A 22,730-nucleotide genomic window follows, 5' to 3' on the forward strand; every position below is an offset into this window, starting at 1 on the left:
GAGAGTATATGAATATTTCTTTGATTAATTCCTGGGATATGGCAAGGCCAGCATTTATTACTCATTGGAAGGTTGTGGTGAAGAAGGTAGTTAAGTGTCAACCGCATTGCTGTGGGTCTGGAGTCAGAGATAGGCCAGACCGGGTAAGGGAGGCAGATTTCCTTCCCTGAAGGACATTAGTCAACCAGTTGGGTTTTTAACGACAATCCGGTTGTGGAAGTATAGGCCACTATGTACTTTCAATTTTCTGCAGGAAAGAAGCTCGTCACCCCAATTGTGTTACAATAGGCTACGAGTGAATCGGCTGGACATTAGCAAAACAATGGGCATCGAATTTAGCTGATTACATTAGACTTACTGACATGATCACCTCAGACTTACCGGAGCCAACTCGACAGTTTAGGTTAGAATAGAACAGGCAGAAGAAAGGTATAGATAGGTTTGGCCTGTCCAGTGAGAACCTAGGAGCAACACTTGACGGAAGTAGGTGCCAGGGAAGAGACCCTTGACGGAACAGTGTTAGTGCGGACCGGACCTATTGGGCAACTATAAAGTATAAGTAGTGGGTCTTGTACTTCTCTATTAAACGAACATTAATGGTACTGCCATTGTCTAGTGTGGTGTTTAACTCAAGAACCGCCGCAGGCAACTACTAGTCACACGACGAGTGAAATTGCCGTTCGAGCAACACCAGTAGTCACCATTACTGATGCTAGCTTTTTGATCCCAATGTATTTAATTGACTGAATTTAAATTCCTCAGCTGCCGTGGTGGGATTTGAACCCAGATCAATAATCCAGGCCTCTATTGCTAGCCCAGTAACATGACCACTATGCTAGCTTTCAGCCTATGCCCAACACCTGTTTTAAGCAGCCGCCGGAAAAATTGGCAGACCCAATTTTGGGTCGAATGTTTTTCCGGCGTTCTTGGGGTGCAGGATGTCGGGCAACAAAATTGAGACTTGTTGCACCTGTTTCATGGGCTTAAAACAGGAACGAGGTCCAATTTCAACCCCTATGTCTTTCCACATTACTTGTAAACAAGGCATGCTTTGTAATTCTCAACCCAGAGGGCTGCGGATGCTCAGCAACCACAGCAGGCAGATTTTAAAGGGCACTGATGAAAGTGGGACGAGATCAACTTACAGTTGGTTGACGACCCACAGAAGGTTCTCCCAGCCAGTCGTGCCCTCATTTTCGAGCTGATTATCGTACAGTTGCAACAACACCGATAACTGTTCTCGGCTTCCAATGATCGTTGCCACATCTTGAAGAGGAGAAGCTGGTCGAGGGAATCTGGTCACTAAAAAAAAAAGTGTTTTTTTTAAATTCGCGACAGATGCACACATTGGTCATGTTTTCAGTAAGGGAAACATTTGCCATTTCAGTTGTTAGTTACAATGTCCAAAGACGCATTACATTTCCTTAATCTGTGGTGCGCTTGCTGAATTTATCCAAGTAATTGAACTATAAAGACCGGGGGCAGGGGCGTTCCAGGTCGAGTCTCATTGCTGATCTCAGGTGGGTGCGCGGTGACATTAGGGGCACTAGTTGGTGTGGGAGCGAAAGTCGGTATTATCCGAATACCTCGCTTGCTGCACAGTCTGAGAGATAGCACGTGCTGGGTTCAAGGTTCAAATGGTGCCAGAGTCATTCAGCCATATTCGAATGGGTCAATTTTGTCACCTGTGTGTTGCAGTAATAAAATGCATGGCAAGAGTTGATTGCGGTAATAAAGCAATTTCAGGAGGTTAAGTGGCTCATTGTTTAGTTTACATTGTCATTCTGTTAGTATTTGTAGGTACCTTTGATGCACCATGATTTATTGATAGTATGCTTGGAATGTTCAAAGGCAAAATTTAGTACAAGAAGTTTAAGGAAACACTTAGTAGTACACACTGGAATCATGTCTCGTGTTTGTCCCAAAAGCAAACATACATTGGAATCGGAACCTGTGCGTCTCAAGAGCAAGGAGCATACACTGAAATCGAAGTGTCTGTCTCAGCAACTTTCATACTGTTTTTTGCGGAGTATGAAGTTTAAATATAGATGTGATCCTGCCATTCCTACAACTGTGTGTGTGGGCAATCAGACGTCTAAAGCAACAAAACGAAATAAAGAAAAGCAGGTTGGCATTAGAGGCTCACCACAAATATAAAGCCCATTCCCTCCACAGACTAGGGACAATTGACCCCATCAAGGACTCTATCCGATGAAATAAATTCCTCGAGAAATGTTTTTGCACAAATACCTCTCAATTTTGTGATTCCCCAATGATCCAAGCAATGTTTATTATTGCTTACAGCTCCATTATTCAACCCTCGCTCTCGACTGGCTGCCCTCTTTTGAGGACACAGACCGTCTGTCCAAGAGATGGGAACCACTGTGTCCTGTTAGTATTTCATCTGCCTACACTCATTCCTAACCAGCTTCAATATTAAATTAGATACACTAAGCAAGAGTCTGCTACATCAGCACTGTAGTAGGTTTATCAATAATATCGGCTCACTTTAAGTTTGTTGTTGTTTTGAAATATTACTTGGCTGCTTAGTACATGATGTAAGAACATAAGAAATAGGAGCAGGAGTCGGCCATTTGGCCCATTGAGCCTGCTCCGCCATTCAATATCATGGGTGATCTGATCATGGACTCAGTTCCACTTCCCTGCCCACCCCCCATAACCCTTTACTCCTTTATCGCTCAAAAATCTGTCTATATTCAATGACCCAGCCTCCACAGCTCTCTGGGGCAGAGAATGCCACAGATTTATAACCTTCAGAGAAGAAATTCCTCAGTTTTAAATGGGCGGCCCCTTATTTTAAGACTATGTTCCCAAGTTTTAGTTTCCATGAATGGAAATATCCTCTGCATCCACCTTGTCGAGCCCCCTCATTATCTTATATGTTTCGATAAAATCACCTCTCATTCTTCTGAACTCCAATGTGTACAGGCCCTACCTGCTCAACCTTTCTTCATAAGTCATACTCTCACATCTGGAATCAACCTAGTGAACCTTCTCTGAACAAGCTCCAATGCAAGTATATTCTTCCTTAAATACAGAGAACAAAACTGTACACACATAAATGACGATAGCTGCTCAATGTTTTGAAAGAAAATGTTTAAGGGCGCAGTTGTACTGCACACACGGAGAGGACGACGGTTCAAGAACGGTCTCTCGCTTGTCGTTCACAACTTCGAAGATGACCCTGGAAAAATACAGTCGACGTTAATGCCGATGTTTTTTTTTTTCCATGGAGTTTCCGTGGCCCCTCCGCCGAGAGTACAGCAGAAGGTACCAGAGAATGGTGGCGGCAGAAACATAGAAAATAGGTGCAGGAGTAGGTCATTCTGCCCTTCGAGCCTGCACCACCATTCAATAAGATCATGTAACCTCAGTACCCCATTCCTGCTTTCTCTCCATACCCCTTGATCCCTTTAGCCGTAAGGGTCACATCTAACTCCCTTTTGAATATGTCTAACGAACTGGCCTCAACAACTCTCTGTGGTAGAGAATTCCACAGGTTCACAATTCTGAGTGAAGAAGTTTCTCCTCATCTCGGTCCTAAATGGCTTACCCCTTATCCTTAGACTGTGACCCCAACATTGGGAACATTCTTCCTGCATCTAACTTGTCCAATCCCGTCAGAATTTTATATGCTTCCACGAGATCCCCTCTCATTCTTCTAAATTCAAGTGAATAGGCGCCTAGTCGATCCAGTCTTTCTTCATAGGTCAGTCCTGCTATCCCGGGAATCAGTCTGGGTAACCTTCACTGCACGCCCTACCAAAACTGTACACAATATTCAAGGTGTGGCTTCAATAAGGCCCTGTACAACTGCAGTATGACCTTCCTGCTCCTATGATCAGTCAATGGATCCCTCATTATACTGTAAAAGCAGCATCGCCTGGCGCTGAATGACAAAGGGAACTCTCACACACGCGCTGAGCACCAATCCTTGGGTGGCTAATTTTTTTTTTTTTAAAAAGTGCGCCGAGAAGCAAAAACGTCCTCCGAATGTTAAACCCCCAAATCACGCTCAGTGATCAAATGCAGTATCGATTTGAACGCTTGACACTCAAAATGCTCGCAATATTCAAGTATGGCCTCACTAAAACTACATTTGCACAATTTTTATGAACAAGTAGATGGTTGAACAATACACTACCCTCAATCTGTGGCACTTCTCCATGAAGCTTTGCTTTGCTTGCAAACGGAGCATTTTTCAGCACCAGTGCAAAGAGTGGCGGGATCAGTGATTGCATGGCTGAAAGATGTAGGTGGAGCTTATGTTCATCAAGCCCATGCTCCCCATCCTAAAAGGAGAATATGCAGAAACAAAACAGTTAGGATTTAGAAATTATGCAGGGGTCAGATAAGCTTCAGTTGATGGCTATTTAAAAAAAAAAACTAGCATACTTACAACACCTTAATGAAATCAATATAAAAACATTTCTACAAGTGTTCGAGTACTCTGAAGATTAAGGATGTCGTTGAACAAATTTAAATTCTTTCAACTAACCCAAAGCAAATATTAAGACAGTGTTGTACATTTCTTTCACAAGTCGTTCACAAATTATTTTAGAACCTTTAAATCCATTAAGACTAGGGGATGAACTGAATTTCAATATTTCTGAGCACGTTGATATCTGTCCCTCAAAAGTGTATACAGTTCAAAAAGTGCGAGGTTCTAGATCACTGATGTAAAATTTTTTTTTTAAATCGTTCAACGAACGCCGGCATTTATTGCCCATCCCCAATTGCCCCTTGAGAAGGTGGTGGTGAGCCGCCGCCTTGAACCGCTGCAGTCCGTGTGGTGAAGGTGCTCCCACAGTGCTGTTAGGGAGGGAGTTCCAGGATTGTGACCCAGTGACTATGAAGGAACGGCCGATATATTTCCAAGTCAGGATGGTGTGCGACTTGGAGGTGATGGTGTTCCCATGCGCCTGCTGCCCTTGTCCTTCCATGGTTAGAACATACAAAATTGACAGGCAAGAAAAGCCTGCCTCACACCATGATGGCCAGACCATCAAAGCTGAACAGTGCGTCTCCCTTCCCCCACCCCTGGCCAGGTCATGTAATTTACAACTTTTATTTTTAGAAAACTAGTGGTTCTAAATACTTGCAACAACAGACACACGATTACCAATATTACCACAGTTCTTTTTATTCAAGTGAAGTTTTTCCTACACATGCCTTATACTTCCCATGGGATGGCGATGAGGTGGTCACTATCTGTTTAAGTCACCCCATTCAGGGTTGCCCCCTTTGAACATTATTGAGCCAGGCTCTGTACAGATTCTGGTGTGGTCGGCCTGTTCTAAAACAAGGGAAAAAATAGCAAGGGAAGAAATAGCAAACAAAAGACACTATGTAAAGGTCAAATCTCCAAAGATGTGCCAGAGGAGTCAGCAAGCCAATTGGCCCAACAGTCATGGTCTACGTACATATATGAAGGAGGTCTATATGGGAGAGGAAGGGTAATGGAGAAGGAGAGCTTAGAAATCCTTACTACATTTCATTCAACCATGCATCAACAAATTCTAATAACTTTGTACTCGCTGATCTACACTGGCTCCCGGTTCAGCAATGCCTCCATTTCAAAATTCTTACCCTTATTTTCAAATCCCTCCATGGCCTCGCCCCTTCCTGTCTCTAATCTCCCCCAGCCACTCAACCCGCCCAAGATATCTGCGCTCCTCTAATTCTGCCCTTTTGAGCATCCTTGATTATAATCGCTCCACCATCGGTGGCCATGCCTTCTGTTGCCTCGGCCCCCAAGCTCTGGAACCCCCTGCCTAAACCTCTCCGCCTCTCTTTCCTGCTTCAAGACGCTCCTTCAAACCTACCTCGTTGACCAAGCTTTTGGTCATCTGCGCTACTTTCTATTTACGCGGCTCGGTGTCAAATCTTGAAATCTCAATACGGGATGTTCCACTACGTTAAAGGGGCTATACAGATCCAAGTTGCTGTTGTTGTCATCCACAATCTCTCGTACAGGAATTAATGCTGATTCTCATTTAGTACTCTCAAATTCTAGGAGATATTCCTGAATTAATCCAAAGAACACAGTATCCTTAGGTAACTGACCTGGAAATACCCCCTTACCACATCCTGAAGGTTGGAATCTCTAACTGTTTTCTTCTGGGATTATCAGAGAATGGTACAGCACAAAAAGGGGGCCATTCGGCCCATCGAGTCCGCACAGGCTTTTTTGAAGAGCAATCCAGTTAGTCACACTCACCCGCTCTTTCCCCATATTCCTGCAATTTTTTCTCTCCAAGTATTTATCCCTTTTGAATGTTACTATTGAATCTGTATCCACCGCCCTATCAGGCAGGGCATTCCTAATCCTTACCACTCGCTGCGGAAAAAGGTTTGTCCTCGCATCTCCTCTGGTTCTTTTTCCAATCACCTCAAATCTGTGCCCTCTCGTTGCAGCCAGTGGAAACAGTTTCTCTTGATTTACTCTGCCTAAATCCTTCAAGATTTTAAACACTCCCATTAAATCTCCTCTTAGCCTTCTCTGCTCCAAGGAGAACCCCAGCTTTTTGAGTACTACCCGTGTCCAATGAATTTTTACACAGAAAGCTGTTGGGATTTGAAACGCGCTGCCTGAAAGGGTGGTGGAAGCAGATTCAATAGTAACTTTCGAAAGTGAGTTGGATAAGTACTCGAAGGGAAACAACTATGGGGAAAGAGCAGGGAAGTGGGACTAACTGGATAGCTCTCCCAAACAGCCCCACAGGCACGATGGGCCGAATGGCCCCATTCTGTGCTGTATCATTCTATGATTTTTAGTATCGGATACTGACAGATTATAGTATTCCAAGCGGTGGGAAGAATGCATGTGGCCCATGGGCCACAGATTGGCTCCCCTGATGTACAAAGCAAGTATGACTGAAAGCCAAGTCTTAACAACCTTTCACTTCAACTACTCTTCCCCATTATGCTGCAGTGCACAACACAGCCTTTACCAGTACAAAAAAAAAGATAACCTGATCTTCAAAATTGAGCTCAAATAACTCAATTTAAGTTGTGTCCACCCCTTGGACGAACTAGTAAAGTTTACCAATACGGCAATACTGTTCACGATACTGAATGTGTGTGTTTTTTTTTTACATTTGTTCACGGGATGTGGGCGTTACTGGCAAAGCCAGCATTTATTGCCCATCCCCAATTGCACCGCTGCAGTCAGTGTGGTGTGTCATAGCAGTTTGGTACAACCGAGTGTCTCGCTCAGCCATTTAATGGCAGTTAAGAGTCAAACACATGGCTGTGGGTCTGGAGTCGCATATAGGCCAGACCGGGTAAGGGCGGCAGATTTCCTTCCCTGAAGGATACGAGTGAACCGGTTGGGTTTTTAACGGCAATTCAGTAGTTTCATGGTCACCATTACTGACGCTAGCTTTTTTTGTAAATTCCAGATTTATTTAATTAACTGAATTTATATTCCCCAGCTGCTGTGGTGGGATTTGAACTCATGTCTTCGGATTATTAGTCCAGGCCTCTGGGTTACTGGTCCTCTAACACTATGCCTCCGTATCTTACAATCTTCAGATGAAGAATATATTGTGTAAATGGAGTTCAGAGTAGGAGGCTCTTAGTCACAACAATGGCACAAAACAATTTGACACAGTAATCTAAGTAGCCATTTTGACCAGTTGCATAAGCCCTAGACTAGACAAGAAATATTACCTTCTGGCTTGTCCTTAAAAGCAGAAGTCTCTGAATCTTGGACAAATGCAATTTTTAATCTCCAGTGAATAGAATAAAGCAGATAATCAGAAAATATTGTGCAGTGCATCTCAGTGGTCCCCTCAAAAATCTACCCCATTTTCCCTTAATTATTTTCCCACAAAGCTTACCTGAGCATCTCATTCTACAAGGTCTGATTATTAGTAAATGCATGCAGGACTCAAAAGAACAATCTGCTCTGCAAAATAATTACACTGAAATGTACACCGAGTCAATGAGGTGATATACAACCCAAATCTACCTGAAGCTATCAGTTTGATTACATTCAGAATCATAACCAGACAAAACACATTAAGTGTAACTGAGCAGTACAATTCACAAGTAGTTTCCAACTAAAGCAGCATTTTAAAACAATTCATAGCCACACTCGAAGTAAAGCTTTTTGCCTATCTTCACCTCCGTAACATCGCCCGCTTCAGCTCATCTGCTGCTGAAGCCCTCATCCATTCCTTTATTACCTCTAGACGTGACTATTCCAACGCACTCCTGGCTGGCTTCCCACACTCTACCCTACGTAAACCAGAGGTCATCCAAAGCTCGGCTGCCCTGTGTCCTAACTCACACAAAGTCCGCTCACCCATCACCCCCTGTGCTCGCTGACCTACATTAGCTCCCGGTTAAGCAGCGCCTCGATTTCAAAATTCTCATCCTTGTTTACAAATCCCTCCATAGCCTCTCCCCTTCCTATCTCTAATCTCCTCCAGCCTCCATTCCCCCCCCCCCCCCCCCCCCAAGATGTCTGTGCTTCTTTCCTGATTATAATCGCTCAACCATCGGTGGCCGTGCCTTCTGTTGCCTGGGCCCCAAAGCTCTGGAACTCCCTCCCTAAACCTTTCCGTCCCTCTAACTCTCTTTCCTCCTTTAAGACACTCCTTAAAACCGACGTCTTTGACCAAGCTTTTGACCATCTGCCGGAATTTCTTAGGTGGCTCGGTGTCAAATTTATTTGTTTTGTCCTATAATACACTGCTGTGAAGCACCTTGGGACGTTTTACCACGTTAAAGGCGCTATATAAAAGTTGTTGTTGTTGTTGTTGTTGTTTAAAAGCATGTTGCATCATTGCCCCTTCCCCCCAACCTCTCCGTTCTTATTTCCTTCACTCTCCAGGGCAGATACTAATTAAGCGAGAACAACTTGTATTTATATAGCACCCAGAACGTCCCCAAGGCGCTTCACAGAAGCGTTATCAAACAACATTTGAAACCGAGCCACACAAGATGGCGACCAAAAGCTTGGTCAGAGGTAGGTTTTAAGGAGCATCTTAAACAGAGAGAAAGAAGTTTAGGTTGGGAATTCCAGGGTCTGAAGGCACTGCCGCCGATGGTGGAGCCATTAAAATCAGGGATAACAGAAGAATTAGGAGGAGTAGGCCATAGGGCCCCTCGAGCCTGCTCCACCATTCAATAAGATCGCGGCTGATCTTTGGCCTCAACTCCATTTTCCCGCCCGATCCCCATATCCCTTGATATTCAAAAATCGTTCGATCTCCGTCAAAGACTGAGCCTCCACAGCCCTCGGGGGCAGAGAATTCCAAAGATTCACCAGCCTCAGTGAAGAAATTCCTCCTCATCCCAGTCCTAATTGGTCGACCCCTTATTCTGAGACTGTGACCCCTGGTTCTAGACTCCCCAGCCCGGAAAAATCCTACCCTGCATCTACCCTGTCAAGCCCTGTAAGAATTTTGTATGTTTCAATGAGATCACCTCTCATTCTTCTAAACTCTTAGAGGCTCGAACTGGAGGAGCAGAGATGTCGAGGGGCTGGAGGCAGTTACAGAGCTCGGGAAGGGCGAGGCGACGGAGCGAATTGAAAACAAGGACGCAAGTTTTAAGATTGAGGCATTACCGAACCAGGAGCCAACGTAGGTCAGTGAGCACAGGGTGATGGTAGAACGGGACCAGTGTACAAATGCATTCTTTTAACCTACCCTGAGTATTTTTTCAATGTTGCTCAGCAGTGTCGGAATGAGATGAGACTGGAGTTTGCCCAGTTCTGTTGTCCATGCTGCAAAAGCTGGCAGGAAAACTTGATGCGTAGCATTAATTACCCTCTCCGAGGGATCATTTAAGGCGGACATTTGCAGTTCAAAACCCTGCGGTGGGAAAAAGAAGGCCCTTTATACAGACGGGAAAAAAAGTGGCAAAGATACTTGAGCTGAATTGGAAACACAAAAAATCTATACCCGCCAACAGGTTCTTGGCACAATACCATACCTGCACATATTTATCAGGATCATCAATGTAGGCCATTATAATACCAAGACTTTTAATGACTGCCTCCCGCACAAGGTCTGCCTTATCTTCTGTCAACATCTGCTGCAGCATTGAAAGCACCAGTGAACTGCGAATCTCTTTCTGGAAGTGAGAACCAGCAATTTAGCTCAATAACCGCTGGAATTATTGGCGTGTTTTTAAAACAGAAAGGCGCAAATGTTTCTTACAGGCAAGTAGGGCGCCAGTGCTCCGCAGGCTTCTGCCACCAGCAATCTTCGCTCTGGATACTTGTGATTGATCTGAGAAGGCAGGAAAACAACACCGTAAAATTAATAAAACGCTCTGCACTTTCCTTTGCCCTGCGCTGATGCAATTTAAAGACTTGCATTTATATAGCGCCTTTCACGGCCACTGGACGTCTCAAAGCGCTTTACAGCCAATGAAATACTTTTTGGAGTGTAGTTACTGTTGTAATGTAGCAAACGCGGCAGTCAATTTGCGCACAGCAAGCTCCCACAAACAGCGATGTGAATGACCAGATAATCTGTTTTTTTTTTAATGTTATGTTGATTATGTTGGCCTAGGACACCGGGGCCAACTCCACTGATCTTGTTCAAAATGGTGCCATGGGATCTCTTACATCCACTTGAGCGTGCAGACGGGGCCTGGGTTTAAAGTCTCATCCGAAAGACGGCACCTCCGACAGTGCAGCTCTGCCTCAGCACTGCACTGGGAGTGGCAGCCTAGATTTTGTGGGCTCAGGTTCCTGGAGTGGGATTTGAACCCACAACCTTCTGACTCAGAAGTGAGGATGCTACCCACTGAGCCACAGCTGACACTTCAAGTCAACTTCATTAACAAAATAGGAAAATTAAGACAATTCCATCTAAAAGCATTTCCATTGAGGTTGCAAGCTTGTGTTTACAAGTCATTTCTATGCACGAGTTACCAAATATAGAATTTATTGGTGCCTTTCTAGTAACTTGTAGTCAGAGTCCTAGAACATGAGAACATCAGCGGCAGGTCGGGCCATAAAAGGAGCGGAGGTGTGCAGCCTGGAGGCGTACTACTCCAGGGAGCAGCACAAGCTGGTGCAGGAGGGCGACGGCAGTGAAGAGCGATGTCATCAAGGTCCAGGTCGGTGATTGGAGTGTGGGCAGACACAGCAGGAGCGGCAAGGTCGGGGAGAGAGATTGTAGAGGGATGTGATCGGGGCCCAGGGGAGGCGTGAGTTCGGGCCCAGGGGCAGCAAGGGCCAGCCCACACTGCGATATGTGCGCGCACTAGGCCCGTGCAGCAGAGCTGGTCTCCAGTGGTCCTGGTTAACCCTTGCCACTGGACCAAGACCTCGCTCTGTCAAGCCCCGTGTGGTGGCTGGTGTGCAGCGGCCACCCCACGTTAAAAAAAATTCACGCACAGGGCATCTTCCACCCTTCAGGATGTAGTTCGGGTCCTTCATTCAAAACACCTGTGAACTCATCCATTTTTGCCGTGGAAGCAAGTCATCCTCGCTTCGAGGGACTGCCTAGGATAATGATGCTGATGGTGATGATGAAGAACACACAAATGCAGCCTGGAACACCATTCTGCTGAGGTCTGGCCCAAAGCTTTGCCCCGATGAAGAGCATCAAGCTTGGTTGGGTTGTTGGACAATGAGCACGACAACAAATGAAGGAATCCCATCACAAATAAAGGAATCCCATCACTGTCAGCTGTGGCATTCTTGCCTTGGAGTTGGAAGGTTGCGGGTTCAAGTTCCACTCCAGAGACTTGAGCACATAAATCTAGGCTGACACTCCCAGTGCAGTGCTGAGGGAGAGCTGCACTGTCGGTTGAGACCTTAAACCGAGACCCCGTCTGCCCTCTCAGGTGAAGTCAAAGATCCCATGGTACTATTTTGACGAGGAGCAGGAGTTATCTCCCCGGTATCCTGGGGCCAATATTTATCCCTCAATCAACATTACAAAAACAGATCATCTGGTCATCATCACATTGCTGTTTGTGGGAGCTTGCTGTGCGCAAATCGGCTGCTGCGTTTCCCACATTACAAGTGACTACACTTCAAAAAGTGCTTAATTGGCTGTAAAGCACTTTGGGACATCCGGTGGTCATGAAAGGCACTATATAAATGCAAGTCTGCATCTCATCTTTATCATCAGCAACACTGTGTCCATAAAAGGCAAGCAGCTATCACACACATGGAATTTTCAGCATCAGCAAAGTAAACTGAAAACAAAGTAAACAAGGCTGGCTCAGGGAAGTCCGGAATTCCCCGGAACTGCCAGGCAATCACAAGGGCTAATTTACATACGGACACGCAACACATTCTGGTTGACCCTTTCACAAACACACCGTGATACTGAGAAGCTCTCAAACACAGTATTAACCAATGTCACGAATGGGTGAAGTTTGTTCTATTTCCTCGCTTGACCCCTTTAACAAAAATGCTTTTATTTCTAGATTAACGTCACAGACATCAGGTTTTACCAAATGCTCCAAGGAAGAAAACTGCAATATAATCCATGATTTTCTACTTGAATTTTTTTTGGGGGGCGGGGGGGATTAGGTGAGGTTAATACATATTCCTCTGCTTTGCACCTCAGGTTCCAAAACTCTGCTGCCTCATGTCCTAACTCGCACCAAGTCCCGCTCACCCATCACCCCATGTGCTCGCTGCCCCGTGCCCTAACTCGCACCAAGTCCCGCTCACCCATCACCCCCTGTGCTCGCTGCCCTGTGCCCTAACTCGCACCAAGTCCCGTTCACCCATCACCCCCTGTGCTCGCTGCCCCGTGCCCTAACTCGCTCCCAGTCCCGTTCACCCATCACCCGCCGGCCTACATTGGCTCCCGGTTAAGCAATGCCTCGATTTCAAAATTCTCATCCTCGTCACTCAGTCTGGACCACGTGCTCTCAACCCCAACCCCAGGACAAACAAAAACGGAATCATTGTAGATACTGCAAATTTTAAGTAAAATAAAACCTCGCCCCCATCATGTCTTTCTGAAGTGCAGGATATCCTACAGTGTTCTATAGTTTGGATTATATTTTTCTACAAGATGTCAACAGTACTGAAACTATTAGTGTAGAAATATGCAGGTTATGGCAACAGAAGCTGGGAAGACCCGAGAGCAAGGTTAAGGTGCCTTGAACATAGAAATGAATTACCAATTGAAACTGAAGTTTAGTCAATCCTTCCTTAGCATAGCCAGTAACAATTATAAACTAATCATGGAAAATAAAGTTTAAAATAAACTAATCATCAGGGCAGACGAATGTGTAATCAAAGAGATGGAACAGATTATAGAATAGTATAAACCAGGAGGGGAAACCCCACCTAGGCAGCGAGAACCTAGGACCCACCCTTGAGGGAAGCTGGACTTTACAAGCAGTGAGGCTTGTGCGCTATTTTATACATTGTTTGTACTTTAATTCTACCTTGGGAAATAAAGTTTATTTGGCTTAAAAGTAACGTTTGTCGACGACTGACTTACAATACTCAAAGAACCACTAAACTGTTGCTACTATAGTGACTAAATAATCCCCCCCCCACCGAGTAAACTGTCTACAAATCTAGTGTTTTGGACAACAATTAGTGCACTTTCAACTGTGGGTTAAGCTAATTTTGGAAAGAATTTCTCTCAAACTTACATCGACGTAAATTTAGTCACTCATCAAGATGAACATCTAGATCCGAAGGGCTTCCTTTACTTGATTCAAAGTAGGGGAATTCCCATGCCTTCCCCAAAGTACAAGTGTTAAGCAATCCTCCATTTGAGTAACAATTATAAATTGCAGTGGGATATTCCATATTGTGGTCATTTATAAAAATTATAAACAGCCACACGAAGCTCCGAGTCCCTATCAGCAAGTTTTCCACTCTTGATATCTCTCCTTACAACACCAGCTTTTGTTGTCAGCCTTTCAGCCACCCTTCAACACTTTCCACAAAAACAAATATTCAACAAGCAAGCCAGCTAAATGTTTGCAGCATTTTTCTCGTTTTTTGGATGAGACGTTAAACCGAGGCCCCGTCTGCTCTCAGGTGAACGTAAAAGATCCCACGGCACTATATCTAAGAGGAGCAGGGGAGTTCTCCCCGGTGTCCTGGGACCAATATTTATCCCTCAATAAACATAACAAAAACAGATTATCTGGTCATTATCACGTCGCTGTGTGTGGGAGCTTGCTGTGCGCAAATTGGCTGCTGCATTTCCCACATTACAACGGTGACTACACGCCAAAAGTACTTCATTGGCTGTAAAACGCTGAGACGTCCGGTGGTCGTGAAAGGCTCTATATAAATGCAAGTCTTTCTTTCAGATTTCCAACATCTAGACCGTTTAAAAAAAAAATTTACAAATTTGTTGATGCGTTATTATCTGATCCATAAGCTTGTACCTAGCGAATCATGTGGGATAAGTCAAATGCCGCTTTGAAATCCAGGTAGACAGCAAGCCACTGGCTCACCCCCTTAGCCACATCTGTAACTTCTTTGAGGTAATCCAATGAACCGATCAGACATGGCCTGCATCTTCTGAACCAGTATAGGCTCCCTGATGCTTACAAGTTGTTTCCCTGGGCTGGAGAGTCTAGAGCCAGGGGTCACAGTCTCAGGATAAAGGGGTCGGCCATTTCAGACTGAGATGAGAATTTCTTCACTCAGAGGGTTGTGAATCTTTGGAATTCTCTGCCCCACAGGGCTGTTGTTGAGTATATTCAAGGCCGAGATCGATAGATTTTTGGACTCTCGCGGAATCGAGGGATAATGGGATTGGGCGGGAAAGTGGAGTTGAGGTGGAAGATCAGCCATGATCTTATTGAATGGCGGAGCAGGCTTGAGGAGCCGTATGGCCAACTCCTGTACCTAATTCTTATGCCCACATCACCAAGATAGCCGAAGCATGCTGGCATTTAAATCACCCATCACCTCAGCCTTCTGCCGTGGTTTCTCAAAGTTACAATCTCAAGCACTTGTGCAAGCATCTGTTCTTGTGCGCGTGCCAAGTCTTGGATTGGAGGAATTGTCCTTCGAGGAGAGATTGAGTAGACTAGGCCTATATTCCTTAGAGGTGATCTCATTGAAACATACAAAATTCATACAAGGCTCGATGGGGTAGATGCAGGGAGTATGTTTCCCCCCAGGCTGGGGAGTCTAGAACCAGGGGTCACAGTCTCAGAATAAGGGGTCGGCCATTTAGGACTGAGATGAGGAGAATTTTGTTCACTCAGAGGTGAACCTTTGGAACACTCTACGCCAGAGGGCCATGGAGGCTCAGTCGTTGAGTATATTTATGACAGATCGATAGATTTTTGGATATTAAGGGAATCAAGATATACGGGGATAGCGCAGGAAAGTGAAAGATCAGCCATGATCTTATTGAACGGCGGAGCAGGCTCGAGGGACCGAGTGGCCTACTCCTGCTCCTATTTCATATATTATTTGCTTAATAATTAAACATTTATTAATTTAAAAGGAGAGAGAAAGGAGAAAGAAGGATTTTTGGATAATCTATCATTCCTTGCTGTGACACTAATAGATGTGGTCATCTTTATGACTTCCACATTCAAGTAAGATAATGCTACCTTCCCATCGCACTGAAGCATTGCATGCACAGTAAATCCACTTGAAGCCCTTACGGTCAGGAAATAGAAACAAGGGAGGCCATGAAGGAGCTCTATGTACAGGATGATTCCTTTCCCCACAAGAACAAGGAAGATGAATGTATTTTTTCCACTACACATGCAAACTACGCATATTTACATATGGAGGTTATTGTAGCCAATATATATATATATATATATATATTTTTTTTATAAACAATTTGTTGCTGGGATGTGGGTGATGCAGACAAGGCCACGGTTATTGCCCGTCCCTAGTTTCCTTGAGGTGGTGGGCTGCCTCTGCTACGTTCTACCCTCTGTAAACGCAAGGTCATCCAAAACTCAGCTACCTGTGCCCTAACTCACACCAAGTCCCGTTCACCCATCACCCCTTCCGCTCGCCGACCCTAGATTGGCTTCCTTTCCAGCAACGCCTGGAATATTAAAATTCTCATCATTGTTTTCAAACCACTCCAGGGCCTCGCCCCCTCCAATTTCCTCCAGCCCCACAACTCTCCGAGATCTCTGCGCTCCACCAATTTTGGCCTCTTGAACATCCCCTGTTTTAATCGCTCCAACATCGGTGGCCGTGCCTTCAGCTACCGAGGCCCCAAGCTCTGGAATTTGCTCCCTAAACATCTCTATCCTCCTTTAAGATGCTCCTTAAACCTACCTCTGACTAAATTTTGGGTCATCTGCCCTAATTTCCCCTTGTGTGGCTATGTGTCAAATTTTGATTTATAACACTCCTGTGAAGTGCTATAGGCACTATATAAATACGAGTTGTTGCTGCTGCTGCCTTTGTGGTGTACATGCTGCCACTATGGTGTTACAACAACCTGCATCAATGTAGCGCTTTTAATGTAGGAAAACATCCCAAAGTGCAGCAACAAAAGCATAATTAGACAAAAATGGATGCTGAGCCAAAGGAGGTTTTAGGAAGGATGCTGAAAGCTTGGTCAGAGGTGGGGTCTTAAAGGGGTTCTTAAAGCAGGAGGGGAAGGGGCAGAGTTTTAGTGAGGAAACTCCAGAGAGAGAGTAGAGCTTAAACAGCTGAATGCAAGGCTACCAATGATGGGCTATGGGAGTGGGGGTACACAAGAGGCCAGAGGCAGGAGAGTGCAGAATTTTCAGAGGGTTGTAGGAGGATTCCAGGATCTTATATTTTTTCCCCCTGTCTCCAGTGGCAGCTGGCCATTATTAAGCCATTCACACCCTATCCAGATGAAACTTTTGCTAACTTCTGTCATTATCATTTCAATTCGGCCCATCATCCTTTGTATCTCTCCAATATCTCCTGCCTTCCACCCCATTACAGACCTTCCCTTTTGTTCTTTCTTCCCCTCCCCCTCTGTGCTCCTTCGCCAGTTCTGACGAAGGGTCATTGACGTGAAGCGTTAACTCTTCCTCTCCACAGATGCTGTCCGGCCCGCCGAGATTGCCAGCATTTTCCGTTTTTAATTCAGATTCCAGCATCCGCAGTATTTTGCTTGTGTTCCAGGATACTGATTTGGTTTCTCCGGGGAATCCCCCTCGAACGTGGTGCGGCTCATTCCACTGCACAATTTGCTAACCTCTGCCCCAGTGATGTGCTCGAGTGGAATTTTGCTTTGTGTGGAAACCAGCTAGGGATAGAATTAAAGGTCATGTGACCTGGCTACATCAAAGTTATGCAAAGGAACGCGAGGCAGATGAAACTTCTGCATTGTGTCAGATGAAAAAAAAACCTCAAACTCAACCACAAAGAAACTGGATAACTCCGCCATTTTTGTACCACACAAGATAAGGTACATCTGCTATCAATGTCAACTAATTGAACAATCCTCCAAGCAAAGACAATCGTAAAGATTTGATGCATAGCCCCCCCCCCGCCCCCACACTTAGAGCGGTGTGTTGTCCACCATGTATCAAATTCTTAAACTCTGAATTCTGCCATAGCCCATTGGGGGGGGGGGGGGGGGGGGGGGAGGGGTGCGTTCCCAGCTCTGCCTGGTCCAGTGTGCCTGCTTAGTCCATCTGTACGGGGATCATTTCTGTATATCTTTCCACGTGCGTTTGTCCTTTTTGAAACTCCCAGTGATACACACACACCAGCGTACCAAACAATCACCTACTGCAGAACCTGAAATCTGCCTTTGAAATCCCCAGTTACACAAGGCCAATGTGTGAATGTGCAGGTTGGCTGGGAGACACCGCTCTGTGGTCTCAGAAAATCTAACTCATTTATATAACGGACAACAGCAATAACATACAGGTTCCACTCTGCATGACTGTTTAGAAACTGGATGCTAATAAAGGAACAATCCATTTGTAACCTATAGTTAAAACCATCCAATTTTCAAACTGATGGCTAACAAATGTGGTTAAGTTGATGCTTTGATGTTTCACTCAGGAGGAATCCAGCGGAGAAATCTCCATCAACAGGATAGCTTTACAGTGAATAACGCAACTACAGAGAGACTTTGCACAGAGTCTGAAGTAGGCTTCACCCTTCAAAAAATTTTTTTGATGACAAGACAGTGTATCCTGTGCATTGGTGACAAATAATCCATGAGATTTGATACAGATTTCAAACAACCAATACCAGCGCGGGTCCACAGTAACCCAAGACACCATGGCCAATTCCACAGGATACAAACTTCAGAAAACATTAATAAAAGATTAGTAATAAATTTAATCTGAACTTTTTATGTTCATGGGATGTGGAGTCACTGGCAAGACCTGTCCCTAATTGCCCTTGAGAAGGTGGTGAAGGTGCTCCCGCAGTGCTGTTAGGGAGGGAGCTCCTGGGTTTTGACCCAGCGACGATAAAGGAACAGCAATATATTTCCAAATGAGGATGCTGCATGATTTGGAGGTGGTGGCGTTCCCATGCACCTGCTGCCCTTGTGCTTCTAAGTGGTAGAGGTCACGGACTTGGGAGGTGCTGCCGAAGAAGCCTTGGTGAGTTGCTGCAGTGCATCTTGTAGATGGTATACACTACAGCCACGGTGCGCCGGTGGTGGAGGGAGTGAATGTTGAAGGTGGTGGATGGGGTGTCGATCAAGTGGGCTGCTTTGTCCTGGATCGTGTAGAGCTTCTTGAGTGTTGTTGGAGCTGCACTCATCCAGGCAAGTGGAGAGTATTCCATCACACTCCTGACTTGTGCCTTGTAGATGGTGGAAAGGCTTTGGGGAGTCAGGTGAGACACTTGCTGCAGAATACCCAGCCTCTGACCTGCTCTTGTAGCCACAGTATGTGTGTGGCTGGTCCAGTTAAATTTCGGGTCAATGGTGACCCCCAGGATGTTAATGATGGGGGATTCGGCGATGGTGATGCTGCTGAATGTCAAGGGGCAGTGGCTAGATTCTCTTGCTGGGAGAATGTCATTCCTTTAACAGTGGTGAAGAAAAGTTATGGATTTCACAAGAGAACCAATTTGAACTTTGATCGCAGAAGACAAAAGAAAGGCCAATGGCAGAAAATGAATTAATCACGGGGCCCAGAATGAAATCTCACATCAGAAGGGTTAAGGTCAACTGACTGAATATGGTGAGTGTCTCTTATGAGGATAGTATTGCTCGGCGATAGATGATCAAAAGTTTTTGCATGTTGAGCCCAACGATAAAATATTTGGCAGGATTAATCGCCGTCAAATCCTTATACATCATTAACCACAACACCTAGATGTGTCTCTGCCGTTCACATTGTCAACATTCAAATGCTCGATTTAATACAGCAGCTCAGATAGCTCTGCAACAATATGTGCAGCAATCGTTAAACATCTTAATGATCTAGATTTTATGATCTAAACCACTGCTGCAATTAGATTTTTAAAATAAAATTACAGGCTTCATTCAGTCTATATTAAATTAAAGCAAGAGATGAAAATGTAGTAAACAAAAGATAATTACTGTGCCTGGCAACTAATTCTCAAGTTACTTTTTAAAAAAAAAAATCTCAAATTAGATTTTGCACTTACCTGTTCCCAGCACTGTGGTAAAAGTTCAGCCTCAACACGAGTTGGCCCAACATGCCGAGCAAATGCTACACAGCCCGTTAGAATCATCTGTCTAAAATAAAATGGGAGAGGAGTGAACACTGAACCAGATTACTGACAGAGTCTTTGCTGTTATCGCTCATGAGATTTTCCCTCCCATTTGATTAAGCGACATCCAGTTCCTTTCATAGAAATTTATGGCACAGGAGGCCATTCGGCCCATTGTTTCCGCGCCGGCCAACAAAGAGCTACCCAGCCTAATCCCACTTTCCAGCTCTCGGTCTGTAGCCCTGTAGGTTACGGCACTTCAAGTGCACATCCAAGTACTTTTTAAATGTGGTGAGGGTTTCTGCCTCTACCACCCTTCCAGGCAGTGAGTTCCAGACCCCACCATCCTGTGAAAAAAAGTTCCCCTCAAATCCTTCTACCAATTATTTTAAATCTATGCCCCCTGCTAAGGGAAAAAGGTCTTTTCTATCCACTTATCTAGGCCCCTCAATTAAATCTCCCCTCAGCCTCCTCTGTTCCAAAGAAAACAACCCCAGCCTATCCAATCTTTCCTCATAGCTAAAATTCTCCAGTCCTAGCAACATTCTCGTAAATCTCCTCTGTACCTTCTCTTGTGCTCACAGTTTCTGTAATGTGGTGACCAGAACTGTATGCGATACTCTAGCTGTGGCCTAACTTGCGTTTGCATTTTGTTACCAGCCCACTGCTCACATACTCCTTTCTACACAAGTTTCCAACAGTGTCGGGTCAAAGGCAAAATATACTTCAAATGTATCTAAAAAAACAAAACAAAAAGCAGTTCGTGTAACAAGCTGAAGACAAAATAAAAGATTGGCATATCAGAAGCTGAGGCATGCCATCAACCTTAGTTTCCAGTGCTAGCGTGCATCTTCCTGGTAAACATTATGATGGATGAAACTATTTTCTTGACAATTTCTCCACCACAAACTATTCTTCATAAGTTGATGTTGGATTATTCTAATTATTTAATTCTTGTAGTGAATTATTTGCCACATGGTTTAGAATACTTATTTAGCCAGTAACCAACTATGGGATTGCGATGGCCTAATTATTATTTCTTTAAATTACTTTCAAATTCGAGACATATTCCAGGGATAGGGGGATTGTCCTATGAGGGGAGATTGAGCAGATTAGGCTTATATTCTCTCGAGTTTAGAAGAATGAGAGGTGATCTCACTGAAACATACAAAATTCTTACAGGGCTTGACGGGGTAGATGCAGGTAGGCGGCTTCCCTAGCTGGGGAGTTTAGAACCAGGGGTCACAGTCTCAGAATGAGGGGTCAGCCATTTAGGACTGAAATGAGGAGAAATGTCTTCACTCAGAGGGTGGTGAATCTTTGGAATATATTCAAGACGGAGATTGATAGATTTTTGGATACTAAGAGAATCAAGGGATATGGGGATCGGGCAGGAAAGTGGAGTTGAGGTCGAAGATCAGCCGTGATCTCATTGAATGACGGAGCAGGCTCAAGGGGCCGAGCGGCCTACTCCTGCTCCCAATTTTTATGTTCTTCCAGCTTAAGAAGCCTTGTAGGATCTTTGAAAAGGGTGGGGGGGGAGCGCGGAGAGAGAGAGGAGAGAGAAGAGAATAAATAATGTAAATTTGTTAGGGAAAGTATTTAATATTTAATGAAAGACTGCTGCATTTTTCAGCAAAGGTATCAGTAAAAATGATTCCTCGAAAGTCCCGCTACTGGTCTGGTCAGCAACATTGCTCAATAGTTACTACTCAATAGGGACTGAGAGCATATGCATGTCGACGGAAGGTATTTTTTGTGCTTGAAGTAAATAAGTGGGTTTGTGAAATATACCGCAACAGTTCGTACCTTTGTTCATCATCTGGGCGTTTGATGAGGTTGAAGAGAATGTGCAGAAGCTGATCCCTCTCCTTGGGTTCCGGATGGAGGCAGGCAGTACACAAGATTAGGGGAATTAACTCCTAAATCAGGAAAGAAAAAAAAAATTCAGATAAATAGCAGGCAACGTTGCAGTTTATTTAAAAAAAATCTTTGTTCATTCAATGTGCTATCCAGGCCCACCGTTCTGAGTTTCATAACCTGCAGCAAAATCCCTGCAGCTCTTGTCTTCAAGCAGCTGCCGCCATCTTTTCCCTGGTCCAACTGGTGATTTTACTCTTTTGATCTTTTTAAAACTGCGCCAATTAAGTAAATCATCATCATGGAGTCACTGGGTGGCTGATCTTTGGGGTCGCTTAGCAAAATTGTTGTAAATACTCTTATGCTGCAGTTGCTAGCTTCCCCTTGCACTTCACTTTTTCCGATATTACAACAGTGACTACACTTGGCTGTAAAGCACTGTGGGACATCTGGCGGTTGTGAAAGGCGCTATATAAATGCAAGTCTTTCTTCCTTTCTCTTCTGCCAATTAATTCTGTTCAAGCATTACAAACGTTGCACCTAGTCTGATCCCCGTCCGGTCTATTGAATACTCTGCTTTCGTGGCTCCAGTTCATGATGGCATCCCCTTCATCGTCCTCAAGATACCCACCTCTGAACACTCATGTGTCCTATGAAGTCTCTTCACTGTCTCAGACTCCCAGTCCATCTTTTGCTTCCTCTCAGAAAGTTGTTTACATTCACCCTAAGCAAAGTAATCATTCTTGTCATTCAAATTAAGCCTTAAAGCTAGGTTAGCCTTGCTTAACGTGTATTTATATAGCGCCTTTAATGTAGTGAAACGTCCCAAGGGGCTGCACAGGAGTACTATGAGATTTTTTAGAAATTTGACACCGAGCCACATAAGTAGAAATTAGCGCAGGTGACCCAAAGCTTGGTCAAAAAAGTAGGTTTTAAGGAGTGTCTTGAAGGAGGAGAGTGAGATAGAGAGGCGGAGAGGTTTAGGCAGGGACCTCAATTAGATCACCCATTAATCTTCGATACTCGAGGGACTACAAGCCGAATCTATGGAACCCGTCCTCACGATTTAACCCTTTTAAGCCCCGGTACCATTCTGGTGAATCTGCACTGCACTCCCTCCACGGCAATAGATCCTTCCTCAGGTACGGTTCCCAGAACTGAATGCAGTTCTGTAAATGTGAGCTAAACAGAGCTTTATATAAGTAACAATTTCCACCCTTTTGTATTCTAGAACTAAAGGGCATTTTTGTTTTATTTGTACCCGTCAACA

The 22,730-nt window shown here is 44.7% G+C and overlaps 1 protein-coding gene across 6 annotated transcripts in view; it reads right to left on the reverse strand.

The window, feature by feature from the left end:
* The window catches only part of relch (RAB11 binding and LisH domain, coiled-coil and HEAT repeat containing), a 142,826-nt gene that overhangs the window by 40,007 nt on the left and 80,089 nt on the right, over nucleotides 1–22,730 (reverse strand). For all 6 annotated transcript variants that reach the window (XM_070880342.1, XM_070880345.1, XM_070880344.1 and 3 more), the window contains 7 exons: nucleotides 21,410–21,522; nucleotides 19,535–19,625; nucleotides 10,197–10,268; nucleotides 9,970–10,110; nucleotides 9,684–9,848; nucleotides 4,166–4,313; nucleotides 1,146–1,302 (listed from right to left, as the gene is read on the reverse strand). In XM_070880342.1, coding sequence (XP_070736443.1) covers nucleotides 1,146–1,302; nucleotides 4,166–4,313; nucleotides 9,684–9,848; nucleotides 9,970–10,110; nucleotides 10,197–10,268; nucleotides 19,535–19,625; nucleotides 21,410–21,522 — 887 coding nt within the window. The remainder of the gene's footprint in view (nucleotides 1–1,145; nucleotides 1,303–4,165; nucleotides 4,314–9,683; nucleotides 9,849–9,969; nucleotides 10,111–10,196; nucleotides 10,269–19,534; nucleotides 19,626–21,409; nucleotides 21,523–22,730) is intronic.

This window comes from Pristiophorus japonicus, chromosome 5 (assembly GCF_044704955.1).
Source record: "Pristiophorus japonicus isolate sPriJap1 chromosome 5, sPriJap1.hap1, whole genome shotgun sequence".
Classification (NCBI taxonomy): domain Eukaryota; kingdom Metazoa; phylum Chordata; class Chondrichthyes; family Pristiophoridae; genus Pristiophorus; species Pristiophorus japonicus.